The sequence below is a fragment of the Muntiacus reevesi genome, chromosome 8, assembly GCF_963930625.1.
Source record: "Muntiacus reevesi chromosome 8, mMunRee1.1, whole genome shotgun sequence".
Classification (NCBI taxonomy): Eukaryota; Metazoa; Chordata; class Mammalia; order Artiodactyla; family Cervidae; genus Muntiacus; species Muntiacus reevesi.
Window position 1 is genome coordinate 11,049,682 of NC_089256.1, and position 19,275 is coordinate 11,068,956.

The 19,275-nt window shown below is 37.3% G+C and overlaps 1 protein-coding gene across 4 annotated transcripts in view; it reads right to left on the reverse strand.

The window, feature by feature from the left end:
- ARMC8 (armadillo repeat containing 8) overlaps positions 1-19,275 on the reverse strand; it is a 101,940-nt gene that overhangs the window by 48,280 nt on the left and 34,385 nt on the right. For all 4 annotated transcript variants that reach the window (XR_010664160.1, XR_010664161.1, XM_065942189.1 and 1 more), the window contains 8 exons: positions 15,368-15,439; positions 13,868-14,010; positions 13,666-13,763; positions 10,288-10,380; positions 6,503-6,583; positions 4,111-4,186; positions 3,924-4,014; positions 2,228-2,288 (listed from right to left, as the gene is read on the reverse strand). Coding sequence is in view for 2 of the 4 variants with exons in the window: in XM_065942189.1 (XP_065798261.1) it covers positions 2,228-2,288; positions 3,924-4,014; positions 4,111-4,186; positions 6,503-6,583; positions 10,288-10,380; positions 13,666-13,763; positions 13,868-14,010; positions 15,368-15,439 (715 nt within the window). In the remaining 2 variants the exon portion in view is untranslated. The remainder of the gene's footprint in view (positions 1-2,227; positions 2,289-3,923; positions 4,015-4,110; positions 4,187-6,502; positions 6,584-10,287; positions 10,381-13,665; positions 13,764-13,867; positions 14,011-15,367; positions 15,440-19,275) is intronic.

The window sequence follows — 19,275 nt, forward strand, 5'->3', positions numbered from 1 at the left end:
TTAGGAAAAATTTTGCCTTAGAAAAAGCATGCTATCTTTTCCTTGTGCTCAGTTGCTCAGCCATGTCCAACTCTTTGAGACACCATGGACTGCAGTCTGCCAGGCTCCTCTCTCCATGGAATTTTCTGGGCAAGAATACTGGAGTGGGTTGCCATTTCCTACTCCAGAATCTTTTCCTTAATGAGTGTGATATGGCTGGGATGACTTTCAATTTTTTGTTTAGAGATTGCAAAAACAAAACACAACTTTAAAAATTCAGTGATCTTCCCATTGCTCAGATTCTACCAGTTCTCTAATCCAAGTAAAATGCACCAATCACAGTTCCTTGGTTCTCCAAAGAACTCCCTGGAATGACTGTGATATCAGTTTTACTTCTGAGGTCCTTTGAAAATCTTCACTTGGTAATTAACCTACCTTAAGATAAAGATACGGAGAAGGCAATGGCACCCCACTCCAGTACTCTTGCCTGGAAAATCCCGTGGATGGAGGAGCCTGGTAGGCTGCAGTCCATGGGGTCGCTAAGAGTCGGACACGACTAAGCGACTTCACTTTCACGCATTGGAGAAGGAAATGGCAACCCACTCCAGTGTTCTTGCCTGGAGAATCCCAGGGATGGGGGAGCCTGGTGGGCTGACGTCTATGGGGTTGCACAGAGTTGGACATGACTGAAGTGACTTAGCAGCAAGATAAAGATAAAGACAGTGCTAAGTCATGTCCAACTCTTCCAATCCCATGAACTGTATGTAGCCTGCCAGGCTCCTCTGTCCATGGGGTTCTCCAGGCAAGAATACTGGAGTAGGTTGCCATTTCCTTCTCCAGGGGAACTTCCTGACGCAGGAATTGAACCCAGGTCTCCCACATTGCAAGCAGAAGCTTTACTGACTGAGCTATGTGGGAAGCCCTACATTAGGTTCTCATTAAAAATATCCCATGTTTATATTTCTAAGGCTGAAGAATTAACTTCAAAGGTTGATGTGGAAACTGAAATGTTAGAATTATGTGAAGCTTTCCTCTACAACCACAGTCAACTATGTTTTGTTCTAAGTTCCTATCGTAGCTTTACCACAGAGTTCAACACTTCATTGTTCACTATCAGTTTCTTATCAGGCTGGTTCCATCTTTAAGATACAACCCTAGGCTTCCAAGAAGAAAGCCTTATTCTTATATTCCTTTGAATAGTTACCAACATTTATCAATACCATAAATTCATGGATTATTGAATTTAATGCTCACAACTACTACCCAAAGAAGAAACTATTAACCTAGTTTATCAATGAGAAAGAGAAGTAGGGATAGAGCAGTTAAGTAAGGATGTAGAAGCACTCAGTGCTCTATGCAGGGCTACCTACTTAGCACTCCTCAGACCTCATTACATCAACTGTCTGCTTCACCAAAGACCAAAGGAAACATTAATCTTAACGGTCTTTTATCCTTGGGTCTATTTTGAACACAGATAATGAGAGATTTCACACTCATAAAATGACACACTATTTACAATTTTTCTGTTCTTTAAAATTAATAAGAAGTTTAATGCATTTAATCTATTATTATTATTCTCAATAACACTTGTGGGATAGATGAGCAGGAGTTATTGCTTCCATTTTCATAATTAGGAATCTGAGGCACCAAAAGAATAAGGGATGTGCCCAAGGCTACCAACCCAGTCACTGGTGGAAGTGCTAAAACCAGAATCCAGGTCTTAGGACATTTAGGGCTAGTCTTTCATCTGGGTTTTTCTGAGTTCTAGTTGCATCTGACACACCACAATAATGATGACTGCTTTCAAGTGTTATTTACTTATTCTTTCTCATTATGCCTTTTTATTATCTGCCATGAGGGTGAAATTAAGTCTTCATATGAAGAGTTAGCAAGCTGCTTGCCTACAAAACTGTGTTGAAAACAATGAAAATTAAGTATTAAAATATATTTTCTATTTAACTTGAATCTTATGTATTTTTATAGTATTTACATCCTTCTAATTACCATAAAAGTGAAAAAAGTTTGACAAGTAAAGATTTACTTTGACTTTCAAAACACATCTAAAACCAATTTTTAAAAACTACAAGTCATCCCGTTGAAGAGCATGATGTTTTAATATTATTTCTTGCTGTGTTCAAATGCTGCAATGATAAATATGTAAAAGGAAAAAGGAACATCAATATTTATAGTCAACGCTTAAATAGCTGGGTAATTTTCGCATGTTTTTAGAAAGAATTAATCAGCTCACCTTTAATACAATACAGTTGTCATCTGTCCGAATTGCTCCAGCTCTACACATGTAAGTTAAACTGGAATAAGATGGCAAAAAGTAAGTTTTTGCTCGTATTTTAAAACTTAAAAAACAAAACAAAACAAAACAAAACCAACTCTACTTGCTTTTAAGATATTATAGAGGAGAAAAAGGACAACTACTCTTATCGTGAGGGAGAAGGTTTTGACACTTTCTTACCTGAGATTCTGTTAATTAAACAAAGAAAACTATTTGATATATGCAGACGGTAAGCCAGATATTTTTTTAAATACTTACAAAATTGTTTTAAAATTGAATGGCCAAATTAGTGGATAAACATTAAAGCGAGGTACTGGGCACACTCGAGTCCTTTATACCTTTCTCTATACTTTTTATGTTTGAAATTTTCCTTAACAAAAAGGAAAAAAATTTTAAGTAAAATATAAAGTTAACAAAGTATCTAAGTTTAAATGAGGTTAAATTGGGATATTTCAAATCTAACAGCAGCAGAATTATCACAGAAGAAGCATTTAACTTGTAATACTTACAGGTATCCCTAAGATATTAACTAACTAGTCAGATGTTACCAGTAGTGGCTTTGAGAATTAGTTAATGATTTGGTTCTTTTGAAGAACAATTTACCTTCACAATTATATCTGACTTTGAATATGAATAAAATTACTTTCTCCTCTCTAAGCAAGTATTGAAGCACTTAAATTAATGAATTTCCATTTTGAATTAGATTCCTTTTCAGGAAGGAAGAAATATAAAATAAAATACCCCATGTTATGGCTTTGAGGGAAAGCTTTAAACAAACCAGTCAAATTCCTTAATTATATTGTAGGAGTTAAATTCTTTATTACTGTTATCATTATCTTAAGATCTGTTACAGTATTGTTTTTTGAAGCCAGTTCCATGAGACCATTACCTTACTAAAAAAAGGCAAATGCTGTTTTGAAGACAAAAAGCAGATGAACAAAAAATAAAAACCTCATAAATAAAAAGAAAACAGAAAATTCATGATGCAAGGACGGTTCACTGAAAACTCCTCATCTGGGCCAAAATATTAGAGTCATAGCTTCTTAAATATTGGAACTAAACCATTCACTTAGCATAGAACCCTACACAACAGGTATTAAGTCTATCTAGTAATGAATTGATAATTACAGAATTAACATGTATTGAGTGCTTACATGAGCCAGGAACTGTGCTAATAACAACTTTAAATAACTATCTTATAAATGGTCTCTATGAGGAATTCTTGTTTTGTTTCTCTGAAGATGAGGAAGTCATATTCTCTGAAATCATACCTTGATTATCAACTTCAACTAATTCTGTTTCTTTATATTCTCCTGACAATACTTACCATAATCTGTGTTGGTTAAATCTGATCTAATTCTGTATTATTTCAACTGAAATACAAGGAGAAGGGAATATACTGAAGTAATTTTCTGTAAGCAGTCTTAGATGTTATCAGAGTTCTTGCTTTGAATGCAAACTGAGTACAAAACTCATAACCATTTAAGAAGATATGACATAATCCCATGACTGTCAAACTTCAAAATCCCCAAACAAGATGGGGATTGAGAGCGAGCTGACTAGGCCGTCCACAGTAGACAGGTAAAGTGCTGTCTCTCTCCCCATAGTAGATAGGTAAAGTTGTGTTTTTCTCCCACACCATCTTCACTTTTACCATTTTGCCGATGTCAGCTGCATCTCAATGGGCTTATCCCTCTGTAACATCTTCACAAAAATCTGTGGTAACAACTCTCCATCAACCAAAACTAGAAATAAGACAAATAACAAGGAGTAAGGAATTTTTTAAATCTACAAAATTCATAAATTAAATCATGTAGGTGCCACTGAAAGTTCCAGCCTACCATTTACCAGGGTCATCGATACCTGGGGGTTTTCAAAAGCTAAAACTGAGAAGCATTTCAGTGCTTGCATTCGAACCTATAAAAATAAACAAAGCATTTATTTTAATTTTGCAAATATGAATTTTAACCTCTCAGATTCTAAACTCTTCTGAAGAAATAACTATTTAAATCTGCTTAAAGTACTAAAGGAAGGGTTTGAGGGAATAAAAATAAGACTTGTATATCTGAAGAGTACAGTAAACTAAAATTAATTATAAAAAGTTAAAATTAATTTTGAAATAATGGAAAAGAACAGGAAAGAAGTAGCAACTAAAACTGAACTAGATAAATCCTAATTAAATTTAAAAGAATGCTATAAAAAATACAATGTTGATAAGGCAAAGGGAACTTAATAACAATAATAACTAATTGTTTTTCAAGTGAGACATTTCTTCTCCCCAAACTGCAAACCAGAGAACTGAAGAGAAGACAAAAAAAAGTACTCTTATAGTTGTGTATGGCATGGGAAGTGGGGGAAGATAACAGGAAAGATATAAAAAGTTCAAAAAAGGACTAACTAATTCAACTTTAGAAATACTTATGAATTGTGTACTGTTGTTTTTGTTTGATTGCTAAGTCATGTCCGACTCTTTGAGACCCCATGGACAGTAGCCTGACAGGCTCCTCTGTCCATGGGATTTCCCAGATAAGAATACTGGAATGGGTTGCCATTTCCTTCTCCATGGGATCTTCCCAACTCAGGGATCAAACTTGTATCTTCTTTATTAGCAGGTGGATTCTTTACCACTGAGCCAACAGGAAAACCTGTATGAATTATGCTACTATACCTCAAAACTAGGTTATTGGTCTGGGATGACACCAAGGCTCAAATTCTTGACCAAACACAACAAAGTTTATTAAGTTGTTAGTTTTCATTCTTTCTGTTCAGTTTCCACCAGATGACCTAATCCTTCCTTCTAAGCCTGAGTAAGGTTCTTCTGTGGAGCCCGAGAGTGGCAGAACAGGTAGCTGGGATGTGAGGAAGCCCTGCTCCTCATTTGGGTGACGCTCTGCAGCACAGACACAAGCTCACAGGTGGAACCTAGAATACGTTCACGACACTGTCAGTGGAGCAAACCTTGGCAAGAGTAGTTATTAAAATCTTTTTCCTTCCACAACCTGTAGCTTGTCATAGTAGGTAAGGAAGTCTAGTGTGGAAAATGAAAGAAATGGAGGAAGAACTGGGGGAATTAGTGAAGCTAGAGGATGGAGAAGAAGAACAATAGATCGCCACCCCAGCAATGTTTGTTGATGTGCAGGTGCTGACTGGTCTCAGCCTACAACGCTCTGTGCAGAGCAGAGGGAGCAGTTCTAGCATATACTTCTTCCCCTTGCCTCTAGCCAGTTTCAAGCTGGCTCCAGTCCCCATTCCTATCCTTGTGAGATCTTCACCAAGATCTATTAAGAACTTTGGATGTCTGGGATAGGGAAAACATACATATTAGCAGGCCATATCAGCAATAAAGCTAACGACCACAACAGCAGACTAGGATCAGCATAAATGGATAGAAGACAAGAATGACTGACTGCTTCTCTGCTCTAAAGGAAATTTCTACCATACTTAGTTCTAATGTGACACAAGAAAGCCAATGTCTCAATATTTGCTACAACTTACTAGTGGGACAATAATGAAATGATCAAAGTTTTAACTAAATGCCTGATAGAATATCATGACACTGCTTACCTGTATATAAAAGATAGTAAAGAAATTAAATTAACACAACTAAAAACCCTTGATTTTTTTAAAACTCAAAATACAAAATAGAACACAATTTAAATGTTGATGTATATGTGGGTATATGCTGTAAGTTTTGGAGAAGGAAACAGCAACCCACTTCAGTATGCCTGCCTAGGAAATCCCACATATACAGGAGCCTGGCAGGCCACAGTCCATGGGGTTGCAAGAGTTGGACATGACTGAGCAATTAAACTACCATCACCATGCTGGAAGTTTGAGTCAATGTGGTTAAATAAAGGTTTCAAATAGGAAATCAATCCAAAGTCTTTCCTGATCTAGCGAGCGAGCCACTGTCCTACATACTTCAAGGTACATGCAACTTTGGCACTGACGCCATACCAGAAGAGACTACTAATGATCACAAGTAAAAATCAATAGCAATTTATACCACAACCATATCCTAAAAAAAGAAAAAAAAAGGAAAAACAAGGTAGACTGTTTTTAAAAGCATTCTATAGGAAAAACAATTCCTCACAACATTTTACTGATAAAATACGATTCTTGATCACAATATCTATCAAAGAAACAACAAAATATGTGGGCCTCTTTCCAGACCAAGATTCTAGAAACCAAAAATAAAATATAAAAATCTGGTCATAATTTTTAACATCTTACTTTGTAAGATACTGAGGTTAGTAGGTGAGCAATATTCTGAACTGCGCCATGGTTAAATAAAATTGTTTGATGATCTGGACCCTGTAAGAAAAGAGAAAACACATTAAGAAGAGTAAGTATTCATTCCAATAATACATTTACTTAAATGGAGAAAACCACATTCACTGCAATGTAGAATTTTCAGTTCTACATTTGTATAAACCCATTCCCAAGGACAGACACTGTTTTTAGTCTTGTAAAGGGCTGCCACAGTTTACCTCTCATCCCAGTTCTCTAGAACAGCTCACTGGCCCCTTACCTCCCCAGAATAAGGAAGGGGGCACAGAATATTCTGACATAGGCCCTCACATCATCACAGCAATAGAAGCACTCCAAATTCTGCATTTCACTTGCACACCCTTATCCCCTATGCCCAAGGAGACAGTGTAGTCATTCTTACAACTTAAGACTGATGACTTAGTCAGAAGAAGTCTAAAACTACTTAGCTGCAAGAGAAACTGGACCAGAGCCCAAGCTACCTCAACATATCAGGGAGGTCTGAGCAGTGGATGGTGGGAAACAACACTCTATAACTGGGAAGTAAATATGTTTTAGTTCTCTCTCATTTCTTTTAAAATTACCACTTCTGAGAGTCAATAGGTGAAGAAATAGGAAAATTCAGGCATTTTATTCTTTATTGACTCTGTTTTCTACTAATCAATTTACCAAAGATCTTCAAAGTGACTAAAGGTTAATGCAAGGCTTCAATTTTCCCAGTACTTAATTCATTTCTTTTATGTCCCACCCATCCACTCAAATAATGAAAAGCCAATTAAAGCCAAGACAAGGATGGTATTTCATGTTTATTATTATTTAGGAGATAAAAGTGTAGCATCAAAAAGGAGGCTATCTGGCTGGGTTCAACAGAAGAAACCAGTTCCTAATTTAGAAAAAGAGCTCTCAGACCAGCTTCTCCAATTCACTGTTTAGCTAATAACGATCTTGCAGATGCTCATTCTTTCTTAGACCAAAATATCCATCATTTGAAGGGGGAAGATTAGCATTTTCTTACCTCTGAGTAGTAAAAGAGCCATATTCTATTTTATAGGCTCCTAAACATTTTACCTATTATTAAGAGTACTTTAAAAAAAGAAAAAACACAGCAATTTCTCTCTTAATTTCCACACATTTAAAAAATTGAAGTTTAATTGATCCTATACATTTTCTAACTTCTATTCTAATCACCACATAATATTCCACAGTTTACTCATGCAAACCCCCACTACATATTTTAAGTTGTTTCTAATGTCTCACTATTATAAACAATGTTTTGTTGAATATTAGTAAAACTGCATCTCAGTGCAGATCCTTAGGGTATGAGGACAAATACCCAGAGTACAATTTCTTGATATTATTTATCAGTATATATCCATTCAGAACAGTACAAACTTGCTTTTATAATAACTGAAAATACTGACATTCCCAGGGCACAGGCTTGAAGTGTATTCTTTTCCTACCTCATTCTCATCCATGCATCTGCAGTTATAATTACAGGTACTCCTTACTGGGTATCTGCTACATGTGGGGCCCTGCTCTAAATGTTCTACTTGAATTGACTCATTTGAAACATAAGTCTCTGGCTTATTCATTATAAGGGTAGTGGTGGAGACTATAATGGGGAAGCCAAGGAAAAGAAGAGTCTCCTAAGAATCTAATCCATTTTTTCTTATGTGTTAATAAATTAATAAACACATAACTAGAATAAATTACAAAGATAAGCCTCAGTTAGCCTCGGCCTACAAATTTTAACCTGCTGACTCATATACAGGTAAAGGTAATGCTCAGCAGACAGCGACGTGAGCAGGGGGTTGCCTTTAGCCCCTGCACTTCACTGCTCTCCCACTGTATTCAGCAAATCTGCTCCCACTTTCAGGTAACCTAATACTAATAGATTATTTTATATTCTTCAAGACATTTTACATGTATACAAACAAATACCCAAGTATATTCTTTCCCCCACTTTAACACAAATGGTAAACTAATACTATATATTTATACATACAAAATATTATATATAAATACTTGCATAGTTGCTAAGTTGTGTCTGACTCTTGCGACCCCATGGACTGTAGCCTGCCAGACTCCTCTGTCCACTGGATTTCCCAGGCAAGAAAACTGGAATGGGTGCCATTTCCTTCTCCAGGGGACCTTCTCAACCCAGAGACTGAATCCGTGACGCATGCATTGATAGGTGGATTCTTTACCACTGAGTCACCAGGGAGGCCCCATATAAACACTACGTATATACACATATAGGTTAGGCATTTAGATTGCTTGCGGTCTTGGAGTTATGTTTAGAAATTATGGTGAAACATGAAGCAATTCTCTGTACATAACTGTTCTCCATCACTTACAAGGTGTTGTACCTTTTAATTCCTCACATTCTTTGTCCAAATTGCAGCAAATATGTTACAAAAGAACCCTTCCTTCTCTCTGTGGTTGTAGACAGGATTGTGTAAAAACAATTACAATGAAGGAATTAGTGGCTGAGCCAACTAAAGAGGAGGAACTATTGTTCTATTCTTATTAAGTCTCTCTTGAATCTCTCCAAATCAATCTGCATGAACCTGGAGTTAGTAAAGCAGTCTCCTCAGGGTAGGAAGTACATAAGCCCTCCTGTTCCTAAACTAAACTCCAAACAACTGGTCTCAAAATTTGAATAACTGCTTAGGAAGTGGCAACAATTTAGAAGTTAGGATTTCAATCACTATTATTACTAGCCTTCTTTTGCTTCTTAATAAATCAAGGAGAGAATTTCAAAACTTTAATGATGATTAGCTTAGAGTACAAATGTTTTAGAAACCTATTTCTTTATCTCCCCTGTCCAAAGTATGTAAATTTATTTCATACTGCTACTAGCATATGCAAATTTGTAGATCAGTCTTAAAATGCTATTGCAAATTTTACTTGGGGCTTGTATGTAAACAATACAAAAATAAAAACTTTTTATAATTAATGACAATACAGAGATCATCAGATCAGTTGTTTTCAAAGACACATGTTGTTAGCGTATCAGTAGGGAAATCAATATTGTATTTTGATTTTTCACTATTGTCACTGCTGCATGGGTTTATACATGCTACGTTTCCTGAAGTCTAGTTATATTTAACTACTTAAACTGATGGATAATCCTGAACAGAGCTGGCAAATGCTACTTATTAGGCTAAGAGAAAATTGAGTTCTGTCAGTGGCATGAGGGTACTTGTAAATTATAAAAATGTCTTGCATACAGGGTATTTGCTGCAGCACTGGCTGCACAAAACTGGAAATAAGCTAAATGCCCAACAGTAGAAAAAAGGTTGAATAAATTATTGCACATACCAAAAAAAAAATTTTTTCCTGGAGAAGGAAATGGTAACACACTCCAGTATTCTTGCCTGGAGAATCCCACGGATAGAGGAGCCTGGTAGGCTACAGTCCACGGGATTGCAAAGTCAGACACAACTGAGCGACTTCACTTTCACTTTCATACAATAAAATACTATTCATCTCTTTTTAAAAAAGAAAGAGAAAGCTCCTTATGTACTGATATGGAATATCCCTCAAAATGTTAAGTAAAAAATGCAAGGTACAGAACAGTATGTATGGTCTGTACTGTTTGTGTCAAAAAGAAAAAGAGGGGAAATTATATACATAGGTCTGCTTATATGTGTATAGATTAGCTCCAAGAGGACATACCAAGAAGGCACAGTTCCTGAGGGCATACAAGTGTTTACATTACAGAGAACAGTTATCCCGGTTCTTACTTTACAGCAGTGTGAGAAGATCTGACAGATGTACTCCTGGGTGTAGCGGGACCTGCTAAGCAGGGCCATGAGGTGTGGTATCACCGTGGCATCCTGGAGGGAGAGGGAAGAAGAGCAGAGCAACAGGGAACTCAGACATGGCGAGCGTCTTTAACACTGATTTCCAAGGACACACACACATGTAAGCCTCTTATCTTAATGACAGTGAATCAAGTCTGTTTAAGGAACACAGCAACACAAAAGCAACATGTAATCAAAACGGTCTAGGCAAAGGACAAGGAAAGGGGCTTCAATTTTCATGCTTGATAATAAAACACAAGAACAGGAAATTCTCAATTTCTCGCCCATAAACATCCCCACAATAAAACAAAATCATTTCAATAAGACTTGACATAATCTAATCCAAAACCAAAATGTGACATAATTAATAAGATAAATACTTACTACATAGCTTATAAGGAGGAATTATTGCATTAAAATAAAAGTTGACAATTTTGAAGTCTGAGATATTATGGTAAGTATCAGTAACAGATTAACACTTCTAATAACTGTAGTGAGCTAATTTCAGTCTTCATAAGACAAGACAGTTTATATAATAGCAGCTTCTCACTTACAGCCCACTCTCTGCCTACTATTGACACTTCACAACACACATGATGGTACAGAAGAAAGAAGAATCCACCCAATCTGCCTCAGGGCTTTCCAAAAATCTCCTCTTTCTTTCTTTCTTTTATCCTTTCAAAAATCTCCTCTTTCATGATTTAAACACTGAGAAGATATTTGGCCCAAACCACAGATGGAAAAGGAGACTTAGCTTGAGTGCCCTAGTCAATGCTGTCATAAGTCCTACAGCAATGCTTTTCAGATATGAGCACGCATTGCATATATGTTCTCAGGGGATGTTTTGTATGTATAGATTGATTCTGTAGGTTTGAAGTAGGACTTATGATTTGGCATTCTATCAAACTCCCAACTACTGGTTGATGTTGCCGGTCCACAGGCCACACTTTGACAAAAGACAACAGAGGGCGAGGAGGGAAACGTAAAAGAATACACTGTGGGGATAAACAAGGTTTGGGGCTTCCCTCAGCACGGAAAGGATGCCCAAGGTACATAAAAGCTAAGTAGGAGAACAGCAGGCTATGTTTGCAGAAGATGTCTACAAATAGAATCTTTTCCCCTTGCTTGTTATAACCCTGTGTTGTCATAAGCAGTTTAAACACAAAACGAGGGAACTTCCTGGCAGTCCAGCGTTATGACTCAGGGTGTTCACTACTGTGGGCCCAAGGTTCAATCCCTAGCCAGGGAACTAAGATACTGCAAGCTGCTGTGTTACATATCTGCAGTTTCTGGTTGATTAAACAAGGCAAAGAACAGTTACATAATCTCTCCAAAGTCACTCATCTGATAAACAATTTCAAACTAGACATTCTGCCCTCTTCAACAGGATTGTGTGCTCATTAGTTTAGTGCCTGAGTTGCTATGGCAGCTGGTCTCTATACAGTCCTACCCACAGATGTCAGTTAGTTACACTGAAATACTACTCTCTGTCATTATCCCACCCAACATTTTTCAGAGTCTCCATGGTCTCTGAGGCAAAAATTGTTTCATAATTTAGGTATCCTCTGAAAGTCCCTTAAGTCCCTTTGTCTTAATTTTTCTTGCAAAAAGAAGTTAACTTGGTATATAATAGCATTCTCCAAATTATGCACCAAAATTCATTAGTGGATCATGAAATCAATTTAGAGAGAGAGAAGGGAGGAGCTGAATCAATTTACCAGGGTCAATTCCTTCCCCATTAATGGGCTGAGGGTTGGGGAAAAACTTCTAGGGTAAAGAATATGAGTGATTGGCTTAATTTCTTTGTAAAAATGACAATGGGAAATCCTTAAGTAAACAGACTGATACTCAGATGGAGAGTTCTATATAGAATGTTGTGAGAATGCTTCCTCAATTTACAAGTGCTTACGGTAAACCAGTGGTTCTCAAAGAGTGGTCCATGGACCAGCAGCATCTCAGTTACTGGGAAACTTGTTAGGAATGCATATTCTCAGGCCCCATACCACAGTGACTGAATCATAAACTCTGGAGGTAGGGTCCAGGATTCTGTGTTTAATAAGCTCTCCAGGTAATTCTGGTGCATGCTCAAGTTTGAGAACCACTGTAGTAAATGGTCTATGGATTTATGAGGCATGGCTTCCCAAAGAATGTTACACAAATCCTTGAGGTATAAAATCGAGATGCTTCATAATTTAGAGGCTTCCTGCTGTGTGAGATGACCCACAAGCCTCATTTACAGACCTCAGGCATCATTACAGGCCAGAGGAGCAAGTGTCTAATGTAGGAAAAACAAACTCTGGAGGCACGTGACACGTCCCTCTCTGTTTGCTTTGCCTGTGCCTCGTGACTACTTATATTCTTGAAATACTTCTAGAACATGACCCTGGACAAGATCTCTAATACACGTGTGTCCACTTTGAAACTACAATTCTGCATTTCAGCTCAGAGAATCACAGCCAGCATTTTTTAAAATGAAAAAGGATAGAATTCAAGTCAGAAGGCACCACATTTATGCAATTGTTTTGTGAAGACTATCTCAAGATACTCCCACCACCACTCTGAGTCCCCACCTCCCACCCCCCACACACAGTGTGGCAGTGGAAAATATAATTCTTACTGTGAATTGCGGATAAGAGAATTTGAAAAATACTAGCCTTGATAATTTTATTAAGAAAGCCCCAGATAAGCAACAGATAAAAATACACCCTAATAACCTGAAGTTTTTGAAAACCAATGAATGACTCTGAAGATCTTTAGATTCTCTCACATGTATTCTCTGATTCTAGCCTGGTAAGTAAGCCTCTAACAAGTGCTTCTGGTTCACCTCTCCAGCTGAAATGAACAATGATTCCCATCCTGCATTAAACTATTCTGTCCACTGTCCTGCATATTCTCTTTTTCAAAGATGTGTCCTAGAACAGCTTCTTTTCTCTACACTTCTTGAAATCTTACCCATTATTCAAGACCATGTCAAATTCTACCTTCTCTATAAAGACTCCTCTACCAGATTTAACCTATAGTGAGTGCATTACATGTGTTTCCTTTATGTATACATATTAAAAAATTAAGAAGGGTCTTTACAAAACAAAAAACAACAAAAAACCCCAGCTTATAAATTTCTCAAGGTGTGAGACTATCTTTCACTGCTTTACAAAGCCTAGAACATTTGATATTTGCAAATTAGCAATTCAAATACTTCCTGAGACTTTTCTATAACACAGTTATCACAGCTAAGATCAGTTATGAGATGCTAAGTAAATCAGAAGTATGCTGTTATTAAAAATGTAACTTGATGACTGAAAAACACCTAAAACTCACTGTATACAGTAGTTCCTCTGGAGTGACGGGACTGGTGAAGATGGTGCGCAGGCATCGGAGGCAAGCTTCAATGAACTTCAGGTCTGGGGACAGTAGTCCTGTTAAGAGAAAACAGATTTGAGACTCATGCTTTCAACTCATATTTAAAACACTGCAAACTGATTCTACTTTTTACCTGTATAAAAATGACTTCCTTACATACCTTGCAGTAAGGCAGGGATAATATGGCAATCTAGTAGAGACTTAACATTGTTTTCAGTACCCATAGCAAGACTTCCCAATACCACTGCACATTCAGTTTTCAATTCTGTGCTTGAGGTTTCTTGCTGAAGCAAGTACAATAATCTAAAAAGAAAGAACTTGATAAACAGAAGAGACTAAAAAACTTAAAAGTAAACATTAGCTAAAAGTAATGTTACAGAAAAAGGCTACCAATACATCCCACACACTGAAAATATGGTAGGTGAGTTTACAGGCTGCTAGGAAATGGTCATATCTTTTATATAAGCTGTTAATTTAATAAAGGAATATCAGCAGTGGGGAGAAATAAAAAAGATTTTCTTCTTTTTGAACAACAGAATTATCATATAATCTTAGTGTATCAGAACTTCGAATCTGAGAATTGTCCACAAGCAATGTCTGTGGAAACAGCCAGCACAACAGTCCACATTATCTGCCACTCCAAGATATGAAGACTCCCAAAGCCAAGTGCTGGTGGATCTTAAAGACTCTGAATATCCACTACTAAAGTTCAGAGATCACAGAGGTCTAGCCTAGAGGGAATACTCAAGAGTCCCGGTGCAGCTATTCAAACAAGGGAAGTTCTCTTCTTTCTCTAGTTCTCCTATTTGGAGTATCAAAAGATCCTATCTCTATTCTAGGCTAGCCTGTCAAAAAACTACTCCCCAAATTCCAATTGTCTACAACATATGACTATCTTCTTCATGTTCTAAGGTACATCCTTCATGCTCCCTAAAGCATATTTATATATACTGAGCACTAGTCCCCTAAGAAAGGCTGCTGACAGCTTTACAGTTACCAATGGTTGATTATAATAAAAACAACAAAACCATGAATAATCCTACATTAAAAGACAGAAAAGAAAAAAGAGAAGAGAGAAGACCAAAACATTTAAAAATTCTGAATGAAAAGTTTATAACTGCACATAAAACTTAGTTCTGGGTAGCAAAGGCAAAGAAGCAGTTACACAATTGTCACTGTCTGCCAAAAAGAAGCTTAACAGTTTCATTAGAAGACATGAAACTTTCTATGTTAACTTAAAAGCCAGCAAATTCTAAAATTAGAAAAGCAGGGTTAAAAAAAATTTTTTTTTTTTTAAATTTCAAAAGAGGTTTTGAGAAGCCTAAGAAATTATTATCCAATCATATAAAAGTTGCCAGAGCTCTGAGGAGACAGGGAAGAATCAGGTCGGTGTACACTGCTTATCTACCCAACGTGTCCTTTTATGGCAGGGTCAATGATCTTCCCAAACATCTAAAAAGTATTCATATACTTGCTTCATATTCCACTCCCTGGTACCTTAATTTTTTTTAAAGAGATGCTTCATATACTTCAAAGCATTTATTTTAAAAAAAAAAAGTAGGACAGACAATACAGAAAAAAGATGGGTCTTATGACTGAGAATGAGAACACATTTGAAACTTCATATGAATAGCAGAAAAGGGGATGATAGCAAACTTACCTTGGAACAGCTCCTAAAACAATGAGGTTGGCTTTCTGCTTGTTGTTTCCAATTACAGCATTTTTCATGTCTCTGAATTCAAGGAAAAGAGAAAGATGTGGTAAGGGTAAGATGTGTTGAGATATTAATTTATCTTTATTTTACAGCATCTCGGATTGTCAAGTACAGATGTCAGTGACAAAGTAAAACCCTGATGCTTCTCCACATGGAGTGCTAAAGAGAAGGGACAGAGACAGGACTGTGTAAACCTGGGGCTATGAAACAGGAGAGCAGCAGTGGAGGGGGGGTGAGAGATAGCTTGTGTATCAGCAAAAGATTTTCTTTTTTTTGTTTGTTTGTTTCTGTATCCTTTTTATTATTACTTTTTTCATTTATTTTTATTAGTTGGAGGCTAATTACTTTACAATATTGTAGTGGTTTTTGCCATACATTGACATGAATCAGCCATGGATTTACATGTGTTCCCCATCCTGAACCCCCCTCCCACCTCCATCCCCATCCCATCCCTCTGGGTCATCCCAGTGCACCAGCCCTGAGCACTCGTCTCGTGCACCTAACCTGGACTGGTGCTCTGTTTCACACTTGATAATATACATGTTCTGATGCTATTCTCTCAGATCATCAATACAAAGAAAGCAGAGTTCTTCAAAAAAAAGGCCACCAATCCTTTGAATAAAAAGAAATACAGGCCATCTTCTCATGCATAGCTCTGGGAGTAGGCAGTAAAAGCAGCCAGCCTGACCTTGTTTCAGGGACCATGATTTTACTTTCCTCTTTTTCTGACTTCCCTGGACTGAATATTTCTGTGATTCCATTTTATCTCCTTTATTTTCCGACTAGCTGTACCTCTTTGGGTTTTGTTTTGCTGTTTTGTAGTGGTAGATTTACAATTTACAGTATGTACCTTTTAACTTATCACAGTCTTCAAGGGATAGTGCCCTACTTCATGTGAACTATAAGAGCCTTGCAAACATACTTCCATCTTCCCATTCATTCTTTGACCTGTTATTATACATTTTTAAACTAGTTAGAAACAACATGATATATTGTACTATTTTTTTTGGCTGCATCATGAGGTTTGTGGGATTGTAGTTTCCCTACCAGGGACTGGACCCATGACCCTTGCATTCCAGTCCTAACCAATGGGCAGCCAGGGAATTCTCTATATTGTACAATTTTTGCTTAAACAGTCACTTATCTTTTAAGGAGATTTAAAAACACAAAAACATCTTTTATTTACATTTTAAAGATATTTATTTATTTGGCTGCACCAGGTCTTAGTTGTGGCATGTGAGATCAAGTTCCCCGAACAGGTATTGAACCCCAGCTCCCTGCATTAGGAGCACAGTGTCTTAGCTACTGGACCACCAGGGAAGTCCCAGAAAATATCTTTTATATTTCCCATTTATTCACCAGTATTTTTAACTCTTGCTACATTCAGATCTTCATTTCTCTGGGAGTGAAACTCTTTTCCACAATAAGAGTATCTCTATCAATGACCAGTTGGTTCACAAACACATTTATTCTCAAAGGACAGGCAGAGAAAAAATAAATAGCTCAAAATAAGCCCAGTACTTGGAGAAGGAAATGGCAACCCACTCCAGTATTCCTGCCTAGAGTATCCTGTAGATGCAGGAGCCTGACGGGCTGCTGTCCACAGGGTTGCACAGAGTTGAACATAACTGCAGCGACTTAGCATGCATTCATTGGAGAAGGAAACGGCAACCCACTCCAGTATTCCTGCCTGAAGAATCCCAGGGACAGGGGAGCCTGGTGGGCTGCCGTCTATGGGGTCACACAGAGTCGGACACAACTGAAGCGACTTAGCAGTAGCAGCAGCAAACCCAGTATTACTAAAATGTTTAATTAAAAAAAAAAAAAACTTAAGGTAATTGGTCAATAGTGCTATCTTAACATAAAAACACTATGGTTCTCAAACCTTCTTCTTCTTGTGGAAGAAGGCATCAGAGCCTCCCAGGGATGTTTCAGAAGTTTATGAAGATGTCTGGAAATTTCTGGCCACAGTTTTAAAACAGAAAGCAGTTTTTGCACAATCTTCAAGAAAACTGTACTTTTCAGTATTGTACCTACTTTGTAAATAAAAGGGAGATTAAACTTTTTATCAAAAGTTGCTTCATTTTGGAAAATCAAATAAGTGGTACTCATGGTAGATGCGGTCAGCAATACCATACCAATATTAGTCCACAGTTTCAGCTCTTGCCTTCATACCTCATTAAGTTTTCTAACATAATCATGTTTAAGCACTAACATATTGAAACTTTGTAAGTTATCTTTCTTTCATATGCCAAAATACATTCCCCTAGTTACTTGCTGAGCATCTCTCCTGAGTTCTCTTTTAGGTGGCAGAGCTCTACAACATATAGAAAGTTTTTGTTTTAGTTATACTCCTAAAAAAGTCCTGTAATTGGAAAACTATGATCTTATAGAAAAACAGGATAGAAAACCAGGGGGGTAGGGTTGGGGGAGTGGGGGTGGAGAGGGAGTTACTAAAATCAATGACTTAATGTTATTGTCAGCTTGTGTTTCCAATACCAACCAATTTCATCAGCATTAAAAACCTTGGTAATGATAATACCCCTCTCCTTAACTATCTTTTTTGATTATTACAGGAAAGTGCTGTTACGATGTGGTGGTCTGCTGAAAGCTGATCCTCCCCATAAGGTTTTGAATAGCATTTTCACAAGTCTTGAGCCAAACATTGTACTTGTTAGGCTTCTTCCTTCAGCTCAGTGCTTGAGGGCCTTCTCTCCCTCTCTCTCTCTAAATATCCCTCAGATCTTCCATATGGTTTATAGTGGATAAGCAGGAGTATTTTTTTTGTTTGCTCATGAGGACTAAATTGAATGAAGCTTACTAGGGTTTTAACCAAGCTCTGATATATGATTTTAAAATTCATGTGATAGCAAAGCTTCACTGAGCAAAACACAGTCAATGAGAGACTGTACATCTAGGCTCCTACCTCCTTATAGACGCCTGCTCTTTTCTTAGAGATTTACTTCCCAACTGTCAGCTTATAGACTCTAACCTAGCAGTCTGTCATTTTCTTTCTTCTTCCCTTCTCTTAACGTGTTCTGCCTATACTAACGCAGCACATTCACTCATCCAGTAGCTTACTGAAAGTTTACTTTTGCCAGGTGCCATTCTAGAGGCTCTCTATTATGGAATTTCTAGTTCTAACATTTTCCCAGATTTCTCCCCATTCTTCCTAAACTGAGCAGAAATGAGTGTCCCTAACCTTATAAATACAACCCAAATATCTAAAACCATGCCAGAGTAAATGTTTTTATAGACAAAAGCAAACAAAACTCCTCCAAAACCAATTTTCCAATTTCCTTACTAGTCTGCAAAATAGACATGAAGGAGGCAGCTGGTAATTATAGGGTAACTGCAGACTAAAGTGAACACAATTAATAAAATGTGCCAATGGGGCTTCTCTGGTGGTCCAGTGGTTGAGACTCCGCCGGCCAATACAGCAGACATGGGTTCGATCCCTGGTCTGGGAAGATCCCACATGCCATGGGGCAACCAAGCCCATGTGCCACAACTACTGAGCCTGCATGCTGCAGCTACTGAAACCTCTGCACCTAGAGCCTGTGGTCAGCAACAACAGAAGCCACTGCAATGAGAAGCCCACGTACTGCGATGAAAAGCAGTCCCCGCTCGCCATAACTAGCAAAAGCCCAAGTGCAACAATGAAGACTCAGTATAGCCAAAAATTAAATAAATAAATAAATTTAAAAATAATTAAATGGACCAATGTCTAAAGAAAACAATTCTTGCTCTGGCTCTAATAAGTAAAATATTATCTATACCAAAAAAGAGATGTTAATGCCCTGCAAATAAATTCTATTCAGTCATTAATATAAATATAAAATACTTATATTTAA